Source organism: Sebastes fasciatus, chromosome 3 (genome assembly GCF_043250625.1).
Source record: "Sebastes fasciatus isolate fSebFas1 chromosome 3, fSebFas1.pri, whole genome shotgun sequence".
Classification (NCBI taxonomy): domain Eukaryota; kingdom Metazoa; phylum Chordata; class Actinopteri; order Perciformes; family Sebastidae; genus Sebastes; species Sebastes fasciatus.
In genome coordinates, this window is record NC_133797.1 from 16,071,737 (window position 1) to 16,095,249 (window position 23,513).

At 39.8% G+C, this 23,513-nt stretch overlaps 1 protein-coding gene and 1 long non-coding RNA gene across 2 annotated transcripts; one reads left to right on the forward strand and one right to left on the reverse strand.

Moving 5' to 3' along the window:
• The first annotated feature begins 753 nt into the window (after window positions 1–753).
• On the forward strand, window positions 754–22,907 carry smox (spermine oxidase). The gene is made up of 7 exons (XM_074629253.1): window positions 754–914; window positions 10,596–10,830; window positions 12,464–12,690; window positions 15,493–15,666; window positions 17,732–18,476; window positions 19,944–20,104; window positions 22,391–22,907. The coding sequence occupies exons 2-7, from the start codon at window positions 10,623–10,625 to the stop codon at window positions 22,541–22,543; spliced, it is 1,668 nt and encodes a 555-aa protein (XP_074485354.1). The 5' UTR covers window positions 754–914; window positions 10,596–10,622; the 3' UTR covers window positions 22,544–22,907.
• LOC141764225 (uncharacterized) lies at window positions 6,088–12,565 on the reverse strand. The gene is made up of 3 exons (XR_012593231.1): window positions 12,422–12,565; window positions 6,724–6,801; window positions 6,088–6,490 (listed from the first exon to the last, which is right to left on the reverse strand). It is a non-coding gene; the product is annotated as an uncharacterized LOC141764225 (long non-coding RNA).
• Window positions 22,908–23,513: the final 606 nt, after the last annotated feature.

Below are 23,513 nucleotides of genomic sequence, written 5' to 3' on the forward strand. Positions count from 1 at the left end.
CATTGAACTCCAATAGATAAGGTTAGGCATTGACATCAAATAGTTAAGGTTAGGCATTGAACTTGAATAGATAAGGTTAGGCAATGACATCAAATAGTTAAGGTTAGGCATTGAACTTGAATAGTTAAGGTTAGGCATTGATCTTGAATAGATAAGGTTAGGCCTTGAACTCCAATAAATAAGGTTAGGCATTGACATCAAATAGTTAAGGTTAGGCATTGAACTTGAATACTTAATTCGATAGTTAATTAGAATAGTTAAGGTTAGGCATTGACCTAGAATAGGTCAACAGGTCTTACATTTCGCACCTGAACCTCAGATGTGCATGACAAAATAAAAATGTAAATATACATTTTTCAGAAAATAAAATAAGTAAGTAAGTAAGTAAGTAAGTAGGTAAGTAAGTAAGAACAATAAATAAATAAATAAATAATATTAATAAAATAATAACAACAACAATAATAATAATAATAATAATAATAATAATAATAACAACAATAATAATAATAATAATAATAATAATAATAATAATAATAACAATAATAAAAATACTGTAATTGCAGTATTCAGCTCTTTATTTAGGCCTATGTATTTATTCCTATTTGTTCCTTGGATTAACATGTTTTCCTGTATCTAGCACACAGGATGTGTGCTGTGTGTATTCCAGGCAGCAGCAGCAGAGAGGAGCAGCAGCTTACAGTACTCAGAGGAGGAGGGCTGGTTCTGGTCTCTTTGTCGTCATCTCTCTGCTCATATTTAATTAATGAGGAGGCAGCGGCCACGGGGGGAAACTGGCTGCTTCTGGTTTCCAGGCATAAATACAAAGCGGAGCCGGTCTGAGGCGAAAAAACGACGGGCACAAAGGAAAGAGGAGCAACTCTGAAGGTTTTAAAGCTGAAGACCACGAGAGTCAGGTAACCAGCTGCTCTACTCAACACACACACCTAACTAGATGACATGTTGTTGTTGATTTAAACACGTTAACCTGACACAAGAACAGCTTGTATGTTTACCTACAACATCGCTGTATATAATACAGGTTATATCTTCTGTAGTTATCTGTGAGCGACCGTAGAGACATTATAATATACTGAATAACTGTCAGCCGGTTGCTAGTGGTGATAAGACAGGAAACCGTTACACGCACACAACCGTGAGTACCGACCGCACCGATCACATGAACCGGTAGTCACTCTGATGGACTGTAGGTCGGTTAACGGGACTAACTGCTCTGCCTGGACATTAAGGTGTGTTTCTGTGTTCAGGTGTGTTTGTGTCTCCATCACATGTTGTCTCTCTCGTGGAGCAGTAATCAGAGTAACTCAGTGAACTTGTCTGCTTTGTTTCACTCTGCTGCCACTTTGGCATCTCAGCTTATATTATACGTGGCAGTAAAGGATTTCCTCCATACAGTATGTAGGATGGTGACATCCTCTCTCTGTCTTCACACACAGATTGTTCTCATCTGTTCAAAGTTTTCATTGTCAAGTCAAGTCGAATTTATTTATATAGCACATTTAAAACAACTTGAGCTGATCAAAGTGATTTACAGACATAGTGCAGAATAAAAACAGGTCAACAGAGCAGACAACAAAATCTCACACTTATCCAAAGACAGAGACCAAGATAAAATACATGAATAAAAGACTGTTATAGTGAGCATTATAAAAGGACAATTAGTTATCACAGTTCAAGTACATTCAAAAGCTAAAAGAAAAGAGCTGTGCTTTGAAATTTCATTATTTGCATTTTGGCACCACTTTTAGATAAGCCACCTTTTTATTAATGGTTAATCACTTATAGGCCAGTTTTATAATGTGCTAATAAAAGATCAGAAGAGTTCAGGTTAAAGGTCAAGATTCCACTGCTTTCTCACTTTTGTGTGTTATGGATAGGTATGTCACGGTACCAGAAATCTAGTAGTCGATACCAATACCAGTGAATTTACACAGTTCTCGATACCAATTCGATACCACTGTAAAAACTTTTTTTTTTTAAAATCCCATGTAATTCAACACGCACTCCTTTATTAAAACGTTTGAACATTACAAAAAACAGAGGCATGTAGCCTTTAAGTAATAAATAAAAAGAAACGGCTATTAACATAGTAAAACAGAACAGCTGCATCACAGCTCATATTATACGTGGCAGTAAAGGATTTCCCTCATACAGTGTGTACTCCAGCCAGCATGTAGGAGGATGACATATTCTCCTCTGTCTTCACACAAGATTGTTCTCATCTGTTCAAAGTTTTCATTGTTTGCATTTTGGCACCACTTTATAGATAAGCCACCTTTCATTAATGGTTAATAAATAATGCACTATATAGGCCGGTTATAATCTGCTAATAAAAGATCAGGAGAGGTCAGGTTATAGGTCAAGACAAAACTTCCACTGCTTTCTCACTTTTATGTGTTATGGATAGGGATGTCACGGTACCAGAAATCTAGTAGTCGATACCAATACCAGTGAATTTACACGATTCTCGATACCAGTTCGATACCACGGTAAAAAAACCCAATAAATCCCATGTAATTCAACACGCACTCCTTTATCAAACATTTGAACATTACAAAAAACAGAGGCATGTAGCCTTTAAGTAATAAATAAAAAGAAACGTCTATTAACAATGCAAAACAGAACAGTGGCATGTAGCTTTCAAGTATTTAAAACAAACAATATTGTCTGGATGTCTGTCTTAGAGGTGCTTTGCTAAATTGGAAGTATTTCCTCCTTTTGAAAGAAAAGTACGACGGCACCGTGACTGCACCGCATACTGTTTTTTGCGAATCTATTATTACTCCTTGTAAATCCGCCTCGAACGTAAAGTACTTCCATACCCGACTCTTGCTATTTGTTTTCTCAACGAGTTGAGGCGGAGGTAGCGCTGCAGCAGCTGCCATCTTTCACTACTCTCATTGTTGTTTTTTTCCGTGCTGTTATGGCGTTCTTCTTCTTCCTTCATTTCACAGCAGATGAGATCACTTGTAAGCGTATACTGACCCCATTAGATCCGGAAGAATCGCATCTCCAGTACCTCCGCTCCGGTACCAAATGACCATTACAGGTATCGTTCGGTACCGAAGAAAACGAGTACCCACACATTTTTTGAATTTTGGTACCGAGTTGGTACCGAAGTATCGGTTCTCATGACATCCCTAGTTATGGATAGGGATGCACCAGTCCCGATACCGATAACTATATCTGGGCTTTTGGGTATTGGCCAGTACCGAGTACCGAATCGATACCAGTGTTTTAATTACTAAGCTGTATGTCTCATTTTGTGGAAGTCCTTTATGTGTAAGACAACATCAGGCTTGATTAATCATTGCTTTTTTAACTTTTTAAAACAAAAAGTATAGCAAATAAATAAACTCGGAAAAAAAAGTGTGGAAACTTGTGTTTGGTGGATTATTTCTCTGTTGTTACAATGCTAGTTGGCATTGTATTTTACATAGTTGGAAAGCCTGTTTATTTACCTTCACAATGATGTCCAACTTGTAAGGATTAATTAATACATTTTTAATGCAGCAACAAATTGGTCAAAACTTCTACAGGAATTAAAATTCCAGTATAAAATGTATATAGTATATAAACATAGAATGGAATTTAATATCTCGGCCGCATTGTCACTGATATCCAATCCAGCTATTTGAGTCTGTATCGGCCCAATATCTGATCCAGTATCTGTATCAGTGCATCCCTAGTTATGGATTAAAAACCCTTTATTAGTGACTATAAACATTTACAAGTGACAAGAGGCTTGTTATGCCTGCACTTGTAAATGTTTATAGTCACTAATAAAGGGTTTTTAATCCGTAACACTTGTAAATAAAAATTGGATTTTGGCTCAAGTAAGTGGTCAAACCGTCCAACCAGATTTTGGTCAACCTGGCAACCCAAAAGTTGTTCTCATCACTGGCTCATAATGAATCTATAAAGCATGAGTAAATGTTTTATTAACTCATAATAAAAGCATTAGTTAGAATTGATAAACTCTTTATAACAGGGGGTTTATTAGTAGGGTTGTGTATAGGCAAGAATCTGGCGATACGACACGTATCATCATACAGGGGTTACGATTCAATATATTGCGATACTGTAAGTAAGACGATATATTGCACATTTTTTATCTAGTGTTAGGAAAACTGTCATAGTATAAAGAACACATCACTATATGCATAAAATCTGAGTAAAAAAAAGTTTACTTTTTTAATGCCGTTTGAAGAGTGGGATCTGCATTTACATTTGTCACAGTCGCTGTACAGTATCATCCAACATCATAGCACTACTTTGAGAGGGCGCATACACTGAGGGTGCATCTCTTTGTAAGTGAAATAAAGTATTGACTGATTAAAAATCTGTTTTTGAGAATCGATACAGCATCACAAAACATAATATCGCGATATTCATTTTCTTCAATATTTTCTTACACCCCTACATGTTAGAAAGTGGTGCCTGCATTTTATTTTTCAAGGCTTTCATGTGTTTTATTAATTATAGAAATATAAATAGGTAATTTTTGTTTTATTTTCTCTCTCTGTGGTGATTATGTTCCTGCCATCATTGTGTAACTGAATGCATTGGGCTTGTGTGTATCTTTGGGAATACTACAATAGTCTCAGGGCACTCTTTACCTGCACCAGAGGGACATTCAGTGAGGTGTACAGTAGCACAGCGGTGAAGCGGTGTGTGTGTGTGTGTGTGTGTGTGTGTGTGTGTGTGTGTGTGTGTGTGTGTGTGTGTGTGTGTATGTTCAAAGCTGGGAGAGAAGTGAGGAATGTCCTTTGGCACGAAGCCCTCACTGCAATGCTTTTTTGATTTTGATGTAGAGAAGTAAATGTTTGTTTCCATGCTAATCACATGCTCACATGGGACTGATAAAGAAAATGCAGATGTCAGTGTGTTGCCACAGCTGGAAAGAGCAGTGTCCACAATTAAAGCAGAGAGGAAAGCAGTCGAGACAGTGAGAGACAGGAAGTCAGACACATTAATTCAAGATATTCCTGCTCAAGGCTGGCCCTGCTCTTGAAAAGGCCACCAGCGGCAGATGCACTATACTGTAGATTGCCATTTCTAGGTCAGTGGTAACCCCCCCCCCTCCCTCTTTACTCCACCCCACCCTGAGCCGCCCATCCACCGAAGGCCAGCCCACACGTTAATCTGCAGTGGCGGTGTAAAGCGTGGGGAGGCGGCATGTGGCGAGTGTGTTAACCAGCTGTGTTCATTTAAAGCAGCAGTGGGTAGAAATGGAGCAACTATGAATAAAAAAAGTTATCTGTTACCTGTTTCCTGCATTGCGATAACACGACACAATCTACTGACCTTATTTTACTTTTTTTTGTGAACAGTAAAAGTCTAAACCTGCATGCATGGTAATCCTGTTTCTGGAAGCGGAAAAACCGCCCAATCTGGCAACATTTGAGTCAGTTGGGCTGGGAAAAATAGCGTTGGGCTGGTAGATGAAATTTGGGCTGCTTTTGTCAACATTTGGCAGGGTTTTGAAAATATTGTGAAAACAATATTACCAAAACAAGCTGTCATTTTATGGTCAAAAACAGATACTAAATTCAGTAAATTTGGTTATGTCCACTATTGACTCATACAATTTGAGAAATATTTGATTGACATGAGTTGTATTCAATCGTCATTAGGGATAAGGGAGGACCTATTTACTTTGACATCGTCATCATTGACATGGGACTCTGTATTTAGTTGTCTGTCTGCACTCGTTGTCGGTTGCGATGGCCTATTTATCTAACATTTTATCTTTGGTTATTTAATGGATATATGAAGCTTTGTATGCTTATTCTGTGTTTTCTATTGCATATGTAATTGTTTTATGGTTGTTCACGGGTTTCTGACAAGGTTATGATTTGGGCTGTTTTATATTCAATTAGTCGGGTTTTAAGTTGTGATTGGGCTGGAAACTGGCAGTCTGATCTGGCAACACTGTCTGGAAGTAGAGTATGGATTTCTGGCACAACCTCACTTACTTCCAAGGTGCATAGAGAAGAGATATACTGTAGTCTGAAGAGATCAAAATAGCAGCAACACTTGTAGTATAAAGAACACATTACAAACACGTTGCAATGGATGAACCTTGATGCTGGAATTTTTGTCCAGAACTATTAAGATATTTGGCTTCATGGCAGTAGCAGTGCCTGCAGGTTTGTTGAAGATGATCTCAAATGTCATGATCACACAAAGAAGAGGCTCAGCCATTTATACAAAAATAAGCCCAAAATACAAGTGCACTCTATTAAAATAGTCAGATGAGCAGGAAACTCAAGCTTAGTGATCAGATATCAGATCTTTACATAATGCGGGATTTCTCTCTTTAACTATCGAGGAAGTTAATGTGCCGCTTCAAATAGTCCAAAATAGGAACTAAAATGTTTTATGTGGAAAAATCTGGTTTAAAATGGAAACATCTGTGTAAAATGAACAGCTGCCTCCTGGGGACTCCTGGCAGAAGTGATTTGATTGGCTGCAGATTATAAAAAACAGTATTCATATACTAATAGATGTACAACCTGCTGCTAAATAAACTTGTTAACAGTATATGCATGTTATGATATTCACATGAACAAACACGACAATCACGCACTCACAGACAGTCCAGCACGTGGACAATGATTTGCCGGCTGCATTTTTGCACAAAACAACCAATAAAATACAACAAATGCAATACTTTACAGCAAACAAAACAATCCCATTTACCTCTGCGTCCTCGTTTCAGATTTGTGTTTTGTCATTTGCCACAAAGCCGTGTCCTCCTGTGACCCTCACCTCTAGCAGCTGTGAAATATAAAAGAGCAGCACTCAGAGTCCTGAAAGTACCAAAAGCATCCATTAAAAAGAAACAATTTGTACCTTCTGTTCTTTATCAAGCTGCACATGTAACAAACAGGTTAGATTCAGATTCAGATTCAGATTCAATAAACAACTCAACAATCACAGAAAGGCCTTTCGTTGGTTTGTTTGTGTGACATTGTAAACAAGCCTAATTTTACCACCTCTATCATTTTAGGTGATTCTGCTATTAATATTTGATTGTTACAAAAATAAAAAATGTAACCAACACCCTTTACTTTTCTTTGAAAGTCCATTCATGTTCACGTTTCAGATTCTGGGAATCCAACTGATTTTCTGAGTTAATGCAAGGTATTCAAGGCTGAGATAAGATTCAGAGAACGAGAAAGGACTGGAACTGAAACATGGCTTTATTTGGTGCATACAAAGACGTAATTCAGGGTAACTCTGTGGTTTAGCAGTAAAGTGTTGGAAAGAGCAGATTGAAGTCTCCAAGGATTGTGCAATATGGATAAATTACTCAATTGTTACATATCATTTTATATCACAATGTATTGATATTAGGGCTGACAGACGATTAAAATATTAAATCGCAATTAATCGCATGATTGTCCATAGTTAATCGCGATTAATCGCTAATTAATCACATTTTTTATCTGTTCAAAATGTACCTTAAAGGGAGATTTGCCAAGTATTTAATACTCTTATCAACATGGAAGTGGGCAAATATGCTTGCTTTATGCAAATGTATGTATATATTTATTATTAGAAATCAATTAACAACACAAAACAATGACAGATATTGTCCAGAAACCCTCACAGGTACTGCATTTAGCATAAAAAATACTCAAATCATAACATGGCAAACTGAAGCCCAACAGGCAACAACAGCTGTCAGTGTGTCAGTGTGCTGACTTGACTATGACTTGCCCCAAACTGCATGTGATTATCATAAAGTGGGCATGTCTGTAAAGGAGAGACTCGTGGGTACCCATAGAACCCATTTACATTCACATATCTTGAGGTCAGAGGTCAAGGGACCCCTTTGAAAATGGCCATGCCAGTTTTTCCTCGCCAAAATTTAACGCAAGTTTGGAGAGTTATTTAACCTCCTTTGTGACAAGCTAGTATGACATGGTTGGTACCAATCAATTCCTTAGGTTTTCTAGTTTCATATGTATATCTTCATTTTAGCTTTAAAACTTAGCCCACTACAACCTCTGAAAGATCGATTGCGTAAATGTATTAAAGAAATGAGTGGTGTTAAAACAAATTTGCCTTAACACGTCACTATCGAGTTAACTTTGACAGCCCTAATTGATATAGTACATTTTCTGGAAAATCAATTTTACAAATTGTATGTATGAGGATAAAATAATTACATGAAAAAAAACAGAAATCAACATTCATCATGTGAAAATCCAATACTGCCACAGAGCAATCCGGCTTATTGATTGGCCACAGCAGACAGATTTATATTGTTTCTCAATATATATTGTCATATTGCCACTTCTGATTGAAACGCCCGTGCACTAAATCTGTGCCACGTCTGACCCATTTTCAGGACGAGGGATCATGAGGTCAGGTCAGATGACTTGTGTGTTGACACGTCCAGAGTAGCAAGGATTAACCCACATCTGTGTTGGAGGTCAGCGGTCAGATTTACAGAAATCCCTGTATATGTCATCTTTAGTTTGACGTCACATTCTGGTTCTTACAACATGCAGTACGTTTCCCTTACACATCGATTTTTCTTGCAGCGCTGGCTGCTGATTTCCTCTCTGACTCCCTTTGTCAGCCCTTGTGACTTCTCCAGCTGAGTTGTCAAGATTGACCATTTGCTTACAAAACAGTTTCAACAAAATGTCAAAGTTAAATCGAGGTTAAAAACAATCAATTCCCTGGGAATGAGGACGAGCTGAAACTATCCTCTGTCATGGTAATCTGGATTTGTAGTGTACATGTACATGCCAATCAGAGGAAGATATAAGACTCACTGAATTCTTTCAGCTGTGTGATCTCAACCTGTGGGAAGCATCAGTGTGTATTTACAATATAGTACAATATGTACTGCCCTGTGTCCAGTGTTGCTGTGGTAACAACGGGGGGAGTTTGTGTATGTATGTGTGCCTATCGCATACAGTAACACCAGAATATCACCATCTTACTTCAGAGGACTTGATATTGTCTGGACTGGAAAAAAACAGATTTTCCCATTTCATATTAAAAGCTTTCAGATAACAGAATAACAGCGTACATCTTCTATAAAAAACGTCCATTTACTTTTAGTAAATTTCTCCATTGGCTTAACAGAAACGTCTTCTGAATAGACTCCCACTGTGTTGTTCTCACACACAGCTGTCCATACATTCACAGCAAGCAGCCTTGTGTACTGGAGTAACAAGGTTGCTTGTGTATTCTTCACTCTGAATGTTAGTGTCCCTGAGCCATTTCAGTATAATTTGAGATGTGCAATAATAAATCATTTTGGTGACAGAAAGTTGTGTCATCACGTAACAGGGACTTCTTATTTGGCTTTCTGCTTACCCTAAACTGTGTCATACAACATGATACACAGCAGGTCGACAGTAAACACGTCATGGAAAAGACTCCTTGGACCTCCTTGCAACAGTTTTCAGTGAGAACTGTGTTTATAGCGTATTATTCTGTGGATTATCCAAAATAACATAGACACTGTTTCTTAAAGGTGCTCTATATGATATCCAGAGCATTAATACAGCAGAAAACAACTTTTGTCTATGGACAGATATAGAGGATTAATGTCTACCTGAGCAGAGAATGAAGTCGCTCTCCCTCTGTGTGTGTGTGTGTTGTAATCAGAGCTTCTCTGTGCTTTGTTTACATCGCCGGGCAGAACAGGGTGAAACAAAAACATGTGATTGGCTGAACCTCACTGGAGAGCTGAAAAAAAGTTGAAACCAGCTCAACTCTATCTGTAGCCCGTCGCGAAGCGACAAGTCGGGAGTCAGTTTGTAGCTTCATGTCACTGGCTTACATCGAAAATGACTTGTAGCCTGTTGCTGTGTCGCTTGTAGTGTGAACACAGCATTAGCGCTGTTAGCACCCTTAGCTGCAAGCCGTCGCCATGTTGAGAGCCATGCGGAGGCAATAGAAATGCTCCCAATCTCGCATTTAGCACCTTTAAGGAGTCCTGAAATATGTTTTTTTATCTTGTGGGCACAGGGTATTAATTTGTTTGCATAACAAGATAAGGATCTTGTTTACTCAAGATACTTTTTTGTGTGCACAAGGTGGATCTAGTATCTTGTTTACACAAGTTACTATCACATGCACACAAGATAATATATTATGCCCACAAGACAACATTTTTAAATAGGATATTTGGGGACTTTCTAAAAAACAGCGTTATTTTTTTTTTTTATATTGCAATTGATAATCTATTAAATCTTGACAACATATGCAAAACACAGACAAACTGCATCAACAGAGGAAAGCAGTGATCAGCAGCTGAAAATACCCACCGGGATCGTGACATATAGGAGTGCATAGGAGGTAACATACTGCAACCCAACACGACCCACTCAACCAGCAGTGTGTGCATTCATGAGCTAGTTACTTCAAAGTTTGTTATGTGTCATTTGTAGATAATATGAACTAAAAAATATGTTGAGTTTTCTTTCTTTCACTGAATATTATTCTGTCGAATTGTAAATGTAATGGATTCTACGACTGTCGCCTGCCCACTCAGTGTTATTTTGGTGCCATTTTTAACTTGGGTCTCTCTAATTTGCCCACAGACTCCATCGAAGAGGATCTTGGACGGCATGCAAAGTTGTGAAATTTCGTCAGACAGCACTGATGATCCTCTTAGTAGCGGCCTACGCACTCATCGGCAGCCTCGAATAGTAGTGATTGGTGCTGGCTTGGCTGGCCTTGCTGCAACTAAGATCCTACTGAAAAACGGCTTCACGGATGTCACTGTCCTAGAGGCGTCAGACCACGTCGGCGGGAGAGTTCACAGTGTTCAGCTCGGTAAGAGGACGCGTCTCCGTTAAACTTTAACTGTAACTGTGCCCTACGCAACATATTTATTTGGTACTTCTGCCTTTTCATTTTTCTAAATATATAGCAATTTCTTGGGTTATTATCATAGATTTTCCTCTTTAGCTATGAGCATTACTTTAGTTCAGATGGCCTAAAGTTCATCAACAAAGTAGTATCAAACAACAATACATCAGTGGAATTTTAAGTAATAGCTTGATATTATAAATTACGCTCATTTGCTTTCTTGCAGAGGGTTAGATGAGAAGATTGATGCCAGTAGGAAGTCACTATTAACTAATTGATAACGAGACACAGCATTGTCATTTAGACATTGGTTTTTGTACAGATTAAACAAACAAGATATGACGTGTTAACTAGTGAGCTTTAGAGGTGCTGGTTGACAGACTTTGTTATCTTTGGACAGAGCCAGGCCAGCTGTTTTACCCTGTTTCCACTCCTGGCTGTAGCTGCATATTTAATGTACAAACTTGTTCTTTAAGTCCATCAACACTTAGGTTTATTGTAGGAATTTTCCAAAGTTTCTCAGTAAAAATATGAAATGTTGTTACATAACACTGCGATGAACTGTTCAGTAGCGGGTTCACTCACAGAATAACTGATATTGTGTTTGCGATTCGCTGTGGGCACAAAGCGAACTTTTTTGACATCATAAATTTTCATTGTACAGGCAAACTGCGCACTTGAGGACAAGTATTTCTTCCAAGTAAAAAAATGTTCTCAGCTAGATCCACACAAAGCACTATTTGACTGTCGATACAAGAACAAAGAATCTTCTGATACAAGTTGGAGTACACATTTAAGCTACAGAAACAGTATTAATCTGCCTCTTTCGTAATAACTACGTACATCTGTTTCTCTTTTTTTTATCACAGGTCAAATTAAGTTTGAATAGTAAGAACTTACTGTTCACATAGCTACCAATCAGCCAGCCATACCTTCACGCTTTGTTTCCCTAAATAACCAGAATGAATGCACTTATCGGATGCACGTCGAGTTCCAAGAGAAATAATGGTGCTTTTCACTTCATCTGCTCGACTGACGCTGGTAAATTTTTCCCAACAAAGTCGACTGAACTGCAGGTCTTACGCCAGAAACAGTTGCATGACAAATTCTTTCAACTGGCGAGAACAAACAAGTAGGGAAAAACATCTGCTGTATACACATAAAAGAGGTCACGTGTGAAAACATTCATACTGAACTGAATGTAATCACATTAAATGTAAACATGTATGTCAGGCACACTTATGTAAATGCTTGTTTATGTGCTTAGGTGTTATATAATCATAGAAGCATTTAGCCATTGCTGTCTTTGCATTGGCACATTTTTTTTTTATATATAAATTAATGTAAAAAATATGCAGTGTGTGATGCCATTCTCCTCAGGAAAAATATTAAATGAATGTTATTCCAGTGGGTTTACGCAACTGCTGTATGTTAATTGAGTTGACCTCCTTCTTGAACTGTCCAATTATCTAACACTCAAGTGTGATTGTGCCTTAACAAAGCAGCAGACTGCTGCGATGTTGAGTTCAAAGAGATAATTATTTTTCAAACTCACCCTGATCTGTGTTTCTTGTCTCTTTTTTTTTTGTTGTTGTAGGAAAAGCAACTTTGGAGCTTGGAGCCACCTGGATCCATGGTGCCAACGGGAACCCAGTGTACCACCTGGCAGAGGACAACGGGCTGCTGGAGCACACCGCAGATGGGGAGAGGAGCGTGGGACGCATCAGCCTGTACACCAAGAATGGCGTGGCTCACTACCAGACCAACGTCGGGAAGAGGATCCCCAAGGACCTGGTGGAAGAGTTCAGTGACCTGTACAATGAGGTGAGGGGACACATATGCACACAGACGCAACATGAATTCACACTTATATGCACAAATGAATTCATGCAAGAGCACAGAGAATCAAAAATATGTTTATGTAAGTTAAATTATGTAACATAGTCGTAGTAACTAATGATAACCCCCTAAGAAACAAATGCTCTGTAGCCAAATATTGTTCAAACCTGCAAAAATTGCCACAAATATAAATTAGAATATTTCCATAAAAGCACAGATATGAGCTTGAATAGGAATATATAAGATACTATCATACAGTAAAATATCCTAATTCAAATAAATGTCAAAAACTTTCCTTCAAGTTTTGTTTTACAGATTTTCCCTAAATTATTTCCATCAAACACCTTCAATGAAGTGAGGGCACTAAAAGTTCTGCAGAGAAACTATGTTATTTTACATATTTCCCCCTAAATTATTACGATAAAACACCTTCAATAAAGTGAGGGCACTCAAATTTCTGCAAAGAAACACTGACACTAACACTAACAAGAAATGGCCATTTCCGTTGGTCCAGTTCTCTGCTCTGTAGCAGCCTCTGCTAGAGAACGATTATTACAGTTTTAAGTAGGTCATGTCTGGAAAAGCAGTTACCGAGAGAAGGTATGGATCACACAGAAGGGATTTTATTTTCATTAACCCTTGGTGCATCTGTGTTTTCTGTGTGATCTCGGGTCCAAATGACCAACCCATGCTGTCTCCTTGTGATACATCTTCTTAATATTGGAAGTTCACACCCCAAACCATAACACCTTGACAGACACAGTGCCTAAAGGCCGGATATATTCTTCTTGTCCACCTTCCTCCAGTTTTCTTTCAGCCTCTGAAAATCCTCATCATGCTTTCTGCGTATGTCATCGAGATTGTAAAGCTCTTTGAAACTAATTTGCTACTCTGGGGTATATGAATAAAGTTGACTTGACAAGTTATTGTAATGCCTCCAAGCTGCCATCCCCTGGGATGTGTTTTTCAATAGCTGGTGTAATGAAAAGAGAGAAAAATGACACCATCACGCTTCAGGTCACCTCACCTTTATCACTCTTTATGATGTCATTCAGCCCTGACAGGCGTGCTATAGAGTGATGAAGACCAGAATCACGGTCAACATCTTATGACAAAGAGTGAAGGGACAGAGCTGACCATGACCTCCATAACTACAACTGATGTCTATGGATGTTTATGGTTCTTGTGTTAATCATTTCTCCTGTGTGTGTGTGGCATAACACTGTATGTCAACCTCAGGAGCAGGATGCAAAGACGAAGGTCAGGGAGCGGGCATACGTATCATCCACATTTAGACAAAGGTATTCACGAGCTATAGGACTTACAAAGTAAAGCTTGTTGCCAATTAGCTATGGTTGGAGCAAGGACAGTTATGATCATCTTGTAATAGCAGCACAGGGCCTAATCATGTGTGGTTTCTTTGTGCTGGAACGCTATAAAAGTAAACTGTAGGCTATCCTCTCTTCGGAGAGACACTTCTTTTTGACTTGTGTGGGAAGGTATGGTATCCAATAGGCCCTTTTCACAGCAGCCATTTTGACATGTCATTGCAGGGTGAACACAGGTGTAATTAATAACATTAATTCTGGCCCTGGTATTGTGCATGCTGGCTCACTGGAACGACTGTGACACTAAATAGAACGGGACCATAATTCATTTTATCAATAACACCCATGTTGACCCTGCTATGACAAGTCAAAATGTCTGCTGTGAAAAGGGTCTATATATTGTATACAATATATCTTTAATCTTCAACCCTTCAGTGTTTTGTGCATTATTTTGTACAGATTATTTCCACGACAAGCTGTTATACATTCTCCATAATTATTTTCATTTTCTATTAATCTGTTTGATTATTTGATTAATGCAAAATGTCAGACAATAATGAATATACCTGCCAGAATGTCCCCAAAGCCCGAGTTGACAAAAATTCTGATTGCTTCTTTTGTCCGACCACCAAAAATGTACTATCACAAAGAAAACCAGAAAATATTCACACTTGTGAACCTGAAGCCAGTGACATTATGTGAACCTATGATCAAAATAGTTGCGGATTAATTTTCTGATAAACATCTAGTCCATTAATCAACTAATTGCTCCAGTACTATCAACAAGATACAATTTCCAACACCATAATGAATGATATCAAAGTTAAGTTTCATTATCAAGTTGTAATGCCAAAACATAAACAGGCCTCGTCTTCAGCTATTGCTCCACTTTACCAAACAATACATTAGGCACTTAACCTCTTAAGCCCTAGACTGCTGGAAGGTGTGGTTCGCCTAGACAGACATACCCAAAATAAGTCAAGAATAGCTCCACAACTACCAGGTTTATATGCATAATCTTGGTCTCTATGAATAGGTAAGACCTCAGAGAATTCATCCACAGTGTAATTAACATTGTGACTGTTACTATGCCTGAGTAAATTGGGATGAACCAAAGGAAAAATACAGGCAGAGGGCTGCAGGATCACTTCTAGTGGCTCATAAGTGATGATTGAGAGGGATTGTTTTACATTGTCTATACATTCTTTTTTTTTAAGGAGATTTCTGCATATTATACCTTTAACCAGGTTCTGCTCTTGTAGCTGCAGGCAGCATTTCTTTTTAATGTGCTGTGATTTGTGCTATCTGTGGAGTTTCTCCATCACGCTGTACTTCCTCATTTAATGATTAAGTACGGACCCATCTGCCCTGAACTGGTTTATTTTCCTCCCCTCTGCTTCCTTGACATCCATCGTCATCCTTCTTCCTCCTGATTACCCTCCGTCTCTCCCTGCTTTAGGTGTACGAGCTGACTCAGGAGTTCTTCCAGAATGGGAAGCCAGTTTGCGCTGAGAGCCAGAACAGCGTCGGCGTCTTCACGCGGGACGTGGTGCGCAAGAAGATCATGTTGGATCCTGATGATCCCGAGAGCACCAAGAAGCTCAAACTGTCCATGCTTCAACAGTACCTCAAGGTGTGTGAGCGAGCGATGCATTCACCAATCATCAAGTCAGAAATGTGGACAATGATTGTGAAAACAATTTTGGTATACAAACCTACAAATCCCCTGGAATGAGAGAGCAGATATTGGTCTAATCTGTATGCCTGCTGGCACTAATAGCAAGGGGTAATTAGACAATAATTAGCTATTGATTACAAACAGATCACTTTGCTAATTAGATAGTAATCAAGAGCTTTTATTTACTTCCTCCTAACCTGTAATCCATGTAGGTATCCAATGACAAATAATCTGGCTCAGGGTTTTGTTATTTCAAGCAGAGCTGTTTACCTACCACACAGGTGAGACTTTCGGTTTACTCAGATATCTTTTCTTTTATAACAGGTTTTACTCTGAGAACAACTAATTATTATTTACATTATCAATTAATCTGTTCACTATGCTCTTCATTAATCGTTTAGTGAGAACATGGTGAGAAAATGTCTGGCACTAATTCCCAGAGTCCATGGTGATGTGTTCAGATCACTTGTTTCAACCAACAGCCCCAAAATGAGAAAGTTTGCTCTGGCTGGTGGCCGGTGCTTGGTATTTCCTCAACTGATCTCGACATGGCTGCCGGGTCACAAACTTTCTCATTTTACAGCTTAACAGTACACTACAAGATGTTTTTGAAAACATTTGAGGCGAGAAATAGGCATTACAATAACAGAATATTCATTCATATTTGATCAGCGCTGCCTAGTTTGACCGTTTGATCAGAGTTTGAGAGTGATTGACAGCTGCTCAGAGACGGAAGACTTCAGCTCGGCTCTGATTGGTTGATTTCCTCCAGTCTGTGAAATCTTGCAGATGCCGTTAGGAGCACCGGTGGACACAGAGGCACATGATTTTTTTTTCAGATTACCTGTTTCATGCACTACTGTCAGGATATAATGACCATTTTATAAAAATAACTTTATTTTTAAATCATATATGTGCTCCATTTCCACCCACTGAAGCTTTGATATATTCATTTGAGTGCTCCTCCATACGCTCCCGCCCACACAGAAAGACACAGGAACCAGAGCATGTTGTGAACTGCAGCAGAGAGGAGACGGCGACGGCACATTGGCCACCAGCTAACCGCTACCATGCTAGCTCACTGTTTAATGAGGCAGAAGCAGTAACATGTTGCTTTTCAATAAAACACTGTGTCCTCTGAATAAAACATGTTTAAACCAGTTTAATCACGCTGAGTTGTTCAGAGCTGTAGCTGTAGAGATGAGCTGTTAACATACCTTACAGCATGAAATGAATGGGTGTAGATAGATGATCCAAAATACCAAGTGTGTTTGTGATCAAAAAATTGTGTACCAGATACTTTGAGGTTTTTGGGCCAGTTTACTGTCCCCAAGGGGAAAATTGTATTGTCTTGTCTTGAAACCATCTTAAAATTCTAAGAGACATTTGACATTGGCAAACCCGGCAGCTTTAAAAAGAACCTATTAAGAATTAAGGTGCAAAAGTGCTGAAGTGCTTGTGTATTAATTGCATATTACTGTATTGCACTAAGATGTAGCATTAGAGCTCAGCAGCTTGATGGAGGCTGGAACAAACGACAGCTTCAAGCGGTTTGATTTGTACTTTGGCACACGGAGTCTTCTCCCTAAGGTGTGTTTTTTAGTGACGTTTGTGACGCGTTTTCAGTACTTATGTTACATTGTTTCCGTACTTATTTTACTTAGTTTATACCAGGACGTTTTTCCTTAACCCTAACTGATTTTGTTGCCTAAACCTAACTGTAGACGTTACCGTAGTTTTGTTGCGTGCTGTACAAACGGCACGCAAAAATCCTAAAATGCGTCCTCATGACACGCGAAATGTCCGTGTAATTTATTCACCTTCCTGTGAGAGCGGGTTGATATGGGCTCATAGTCTTTCTTCCCTATTACCTTCATAGCTGTTTTGTGCATGCTTTTCAGTTGCACTGCTGTAACTCCGTATCTAATGATGCTCTCTAGGATTGCATGACAGGATTGCAACATGAGCATTATCTGGCTGCTCACTTCATACATTCTCTGTGATGTTTCTCCCGTTTCAGGTGGAGAGTTGTGAAAGCAGCTCTCCCAGTATGGATGAGGTGTCTCTGAGTGAGTTCGGCGAGTGGACAGAGATCCCCGGTGCACATTATGTCATTCCTGAAGGTTTCATGAAGGTCGTGGAGCTCCTGGCGCAGGACATCCCCTCTCGCACCGTCTGCCTTAGCAAACCGATCCGCTGCATCCACTGGAACTACTCAGCCCAGCATCAGGAGGTGATCGCCAAGAGCAGCGACACCCACCGGGACAACAACCACAATGAAAACAACCACAGCTGCCAACCTCGCGACGACCCTCTGATCCTGGGTCACCCAATTTACGTGGAGTGCGAGGACGAGGAGTGGATCACGGCCGACCATGTGATCGTGACAGCTTCTCTTGGCGTCCTGAAGCAGAGCCACGAGGCCATGTTCTCCCCCTCTCTGCCCGAGGACAAAGTGCTCGCCATCGAGAAGCTGGGCATCAGCACCACCGATAAGATATTCTTAGAGTTCGAAGAGCCCTTCTGGAGCCCCGAGTGCAACAGCATCCAGTTTGTGTGGGAGGATGAGGCTCAGCTAGAACAGCTAACCTACCCTGAGGAGCTGTGGTACAAGAAGATCTGCAGCTTTGACGTCCTCTACCCGCCCGAGCGCTACGGCTACATGCTGAGCGGCTGGATCTGCGGGCAGGAGGCGCTGTACATGGAGCGCTGCGATGACGAAACAGTGGCCGAGACCTGCACTGAGCTGCTGAGGCGCTTTACAGGTCAGGACGCACACACATACACAAGGAAACAGCTGTGTATTGTGGGCAAATGTTACACCATAGAAGTTTTTGTGCGTGTTCTAGTTCAGCCCGGTCTCACGAGTTACGTGAGCTAACCTCGACCACGACCATTAAGTGGTTGTGTTGCTTAAATCTAACATCCTGTGAAACAGAAGTTTATTTTGAAAGGACACTACGCATGTAACAAGCATATATTGGCACGCCATACCTGACACGTCCAAAAAATACTGTAAGACGTGTACTCGGTGCGTCGGTCTCCGATTCTGAGGGGCACTGACATCACGGCGGTACTCGACGAATTGGGAGTGAGAATGTGTTGCCTAGTTTGATATCTACACAGGAATAATTTCTTTGTGTCTCTTTTATTCACACTTTAATATATTTTACTCCTCAAACTGTTTTATTTAATTCTTATGTAACCAAAGATATGTAACCTGCTTTTATAATTCTGACTTCTGTAGATGTTTATGGCAGAAAACAGACAAGATCAACTTCCGTCTTCCAACTCCATTCTAGTTAAGCTTTCAATAAGTCAACAATCTGTATCTCAACACAATAGCCTGAGACTGAGCTCAGTGACTCATTCAAACGGTGACTTGGTCAGGTCATTGCGTTTCCCATAAAGGAAATGACATAAGCTTCAGCTGTGACATAAGCAGCTTTTTTTCATGACAAAAGGTTGACAGATAATACAGCTGAATGACTCACTGGTGCGGTGTCACCACCACAGAAGCAATACGGAGCAGAAGGATTGATCATATGTTAGATAAGGTTAGGAGGTCTTTGCTTTAACTGACATTTGTGAAGGATTGATCATATGTTACATAAGGTTAAGAGGTCTTTACTTTAACTGACCTTTGATCAGTCCGTCCTTTCTTGTTTTTCTTATCCAACATTGCTGGTACTAGTTACCTAAGACGCATCACTTCTTGTGCAAGAGAGAACTTTGCTGATTTAAGGTGATTGCAACATAAAATGTTAAAAGGTTTCATCACATGACTATAGGTTGAGTCATTGCGCTGGAATAGATCAGGAATGTGAGCACGTAGGAATGACTCAGATTAATTCCTGGGTGAAGTGATTGCCTCAGAAATAGGTCACATTGTAGAAACAGTGACTGTCACTTCATGATGAGGTCAGCGGAGTTCCTATAGATTGAAGACTGTAAATCACACTCTCGCATGTGTTACTCATTTAGGTCAACATGGTTTAATCCCCTCAGCTGTTGCTTAATTACATATAGACTCGCTGGTGCCTTTCAGCTCACAGAGGGTCACGAGTTGATTAGAGTTGGCAGATTAGACGTCGAAGTAAAAGGCCTCAACTCACAGCCGCCACATTCTCACTTTGAACTGGTTTGATTTCTGTAATGCGCTGTCCAAGTTTCTGCCTCTACTATCTGTACTGACTCCCTCTCTGTCCCTCTGTCCCTCCGTCCGTCCACAGGGAACCCCGACATTCCTAAGCCCTGGCGTGTCCTGCGCTCCTCATGGGGCAGTAACCCCTTCATTCGAGGCTCCTACTCCTTCACCAGGGTGGGATCCAGCGGTGGGGACTGTGAGAGGCTGGCCATGCCGCTGCCTTATGCCAACAGCACCAAGGCTCCGGTAAGACAACCACAAGACAACACGGAGGGACAGACAAGATAATAAAAACACCTCTACCATTTAATGCAATTCAGTAGCCTTAAAAATAATCACCTTTGTAAAGTTTATAATGTTAGACTGTCAGAAAGGTGTCAGACTCACCTTTATAGTAATTGGTAGGCCAACAGTAGTAGTGTTGGTACTGCATAATTTCGCTGCATGTTTCTATTATTTTGTCCACCACCCGGTGTGGTGTATAGTGCAGATAATAATATTTAAAATTAAGTTGAAAAGGCCAAATATTTCTCTTGTTTTGGCAATACATTCTCAGAACTCATCAAATACCAACGCTTGGTCAGAGCCCTACGCTTCAAACTGACGCTCTAGGTACCCCTCTAGCGTCAGTTTTGAACGTGTCAGGGACGGAGTGTCAGTTCCCACTCGTTACATTCATACAGTCTCTTTTCAAAATAAAATTCTGTGTTCACAGGAAACGTATAGTTTCTGGTCGTTATATCCATACAGTCTCTTTTCAAAATACTTTACTTAGCTTTTAGGTTTACTTACACAACAAAAGTACTTGGTTAGGCTTAGGAAAAGATTGTGGTTTGGTTAATGTACATTTGTTACGTAAAATAAGTATATTTGTTTACATAACTGGCATTAATTAACTACGTGTAATAAAACTATGGTAAAAGTCAACGTTTACTTTTGGTTTCATGCGGGACACAAACAGTGTGAAATAAAGTGTTGGCGTGAAATATTGTATGAATTCCTTCACACTATATTAATGGCACTCTGAATGTTGCAGAGAAATTGCGCTGTAACTACCCTTAAAGCTGAAGTAGGTGAGATTGGAGCAAATATGATTAAAAAAAGGTTATTTTTATAAAATGCTATATCGTGACAGTAGTGCATGAAACAGGTAACCTGAAAAAAATCATGTGCCTCTGTGTCCTTCGGTGGAAAACAAGCAGTAAGAGCTGATCTAGGCAGCGCTGATCGAATATGAATCAATATTATGTTACGTTAATGCTTATTTCTCGCCTCAAATGTTTTCAGAATCATCTTGTAGTACACGGTTTAGCTGTAAAATGAGGAAGTTTGTGACGCCGCCGCCATTGTGAAATCTGGTGAAGGAACGCCAAGTTTTGGTCACATGACCGGAGCACAGCCAATAGGATCACTCTCTCACTGAAATGACCTGTGATTGGTCAAAGTCTCCTGTCACGGGCTAGATTTTCTAAAGCCTGAAAACAGAGCCAAGAGGAGGTGCAGAAGTCTAGTTTTCTCTCAGAACACTTGAATTATAATATGCAATATGAAAGGTTAATATGGAATTTTTGCCCAATGATGCCAGAAATATACTGCCTACTGCCACTTTAAATGAACAGTGTGTAGGATCTGGCGGTATCTAGCGGTGACGTTGCAGATTACAACTTTTCCCGTTTGCCAAGCGTGTAGGAGAGGTACAGTGGCCGACTCAAAAACACAAATGGCCTTATCTAGAGCCAGTTGTTCTGAGAGTAGAGTGCGTGGAGTGTGTGTACGTAGGAAGTGAGTGGTGAAGCGAGGGAGAGAGAGAGCGGCGGCGATGGGAGCAAGTACGTTATCGACACCGGCCAAGGCAGGAAAAGTTAACAGTGTTTGGTTTGTCCGTTCTGGGCTACTGAAGAAACATGGCAGGGGAACATGGCGGACTCTGTGAAGAGGATCCGCTCCCTATGTAGATATAAACGGCTCATTCTAAGCTAACAAAAACGATTCTTTCAGGTGATTATACACAAAAGAAAACAGTTATTAGTATTATATTCCATTTCTGCCATTAGATCCCCCTAAATGTTACTTTAAAGCAGTATTTTCACTGTTGTTTACCCCTCCTGCCCGCTCTCTGAGAGCATCTGGCTAAGTCGGCGGTGTCATCACGACTATGTCACATCGCAGCACATGCAGAGCAAATACAGCTGGTGTCAGATGGGTTATGGAGGCTGTTTCCTGGCCAGTGGTCTAGACCATGAAACCTGATGCATTCTGGGTGAAGGGGAGAAGGGGCTGGGGGATGGGTTTGTGTGCTAACTTGACACTGTTGAAGGAATACCATGACCCCTCAGCTGAAGTCATGCAACCCTGTCAAACTGAAAGGCCTTAAGGAAAGTTACTGCAGCCTCCTACATGTAGAGCAAAGAGAATCAGTGATGGAAATAGAAAATAGTGCTGCGCGAGAGGACAAAAATATGTCAAGATGACATTGACGGCTCTTGTTTTGAATCTGGTTTCCTTCTCTCAAATCTTTTCTCCCTTCCTCAGCCTCTACAGGTCCTGTTCGCTGGAGAGGCCACCCACAGAAAATACTATTCTACTACCCATGGTGCTTTGCTGTCAGGACAGAGAGAGGCAACTCGTCTAATAGAGATGTACCAGGACTTGCACAGAGCTGAAACCACAAAGCCTAATATGTAAAATAAAACGAACCTCTGACTAGTGACAAAAAAATTACAAAACTGTTGAGTTTTACGCTTTTTACCTTGATGATTAAGTTATACTTAAAAGCATAGCTCGGGCATTATTACATAAATGTTTCTGTTGTACTGTAGATTCAAATCATGCTAAATTTTTATTTGATATGTACTGTTCATAAGTTGCCAATGGTGCTGTCATTTATTGTTTATCATTCTGTCAATTTTTTTAATCACTAATTTAATGTTTATAATAACAGCATCTGTAATTTAACTTGTTTTTGTAAGTGCCTTCTGTACGTAATGTTATGTTATTTCACAAATAATGGAAAAAAGTTTTAACAAAATAAAAGTTCTATCATCATCTAGCAAGACCAGTTGAGTCTTCTTAATTCATTAAAATATTAAACGCACTTATGGTAGCCTCAGATATCTCCTCTCCATCCACTTCTATTCTCATGAATATTTTCCAGGATGGTACAACCACAGGCAAGAGCTGTTTCCATACTATCATCCTTTTAAATCTATGTAAAGCAGAGAAAGTGAGTGCACATGGAAAGAAAAGGAAAGGCTCCAAAGCAGTAACGCTGTGCCAAAGTGACAGATGGTGTTAGAACAGACCTCAACAACCCGGTCCTCACGTCTGTTGGACAACAGTGTTAATCCTCTTCTTCAGTGACAAACACGATCAGAGGCTGAAAAGATGGGAAAGTTTTAATTTGCAGCACAACACAGGGAAATTAGTTTTAAAATCCTGTATTTCCTCCCTACACAACAAACCACTCCATGTCAGGAAACTGATTAAAGGGGTAATAAAGTGTTTTATTATTTCACTAAAGTTAAAGAATACATTTGTAGTTCCAACCACTTTCTGAAAGCTAATGGAGATCCAAATTAACGATAAAGAATAATAAACTACTTAATAACTGTAGACCAAAAAATAATGATAATAAGGTGCAGAAATGGAGCCCTGT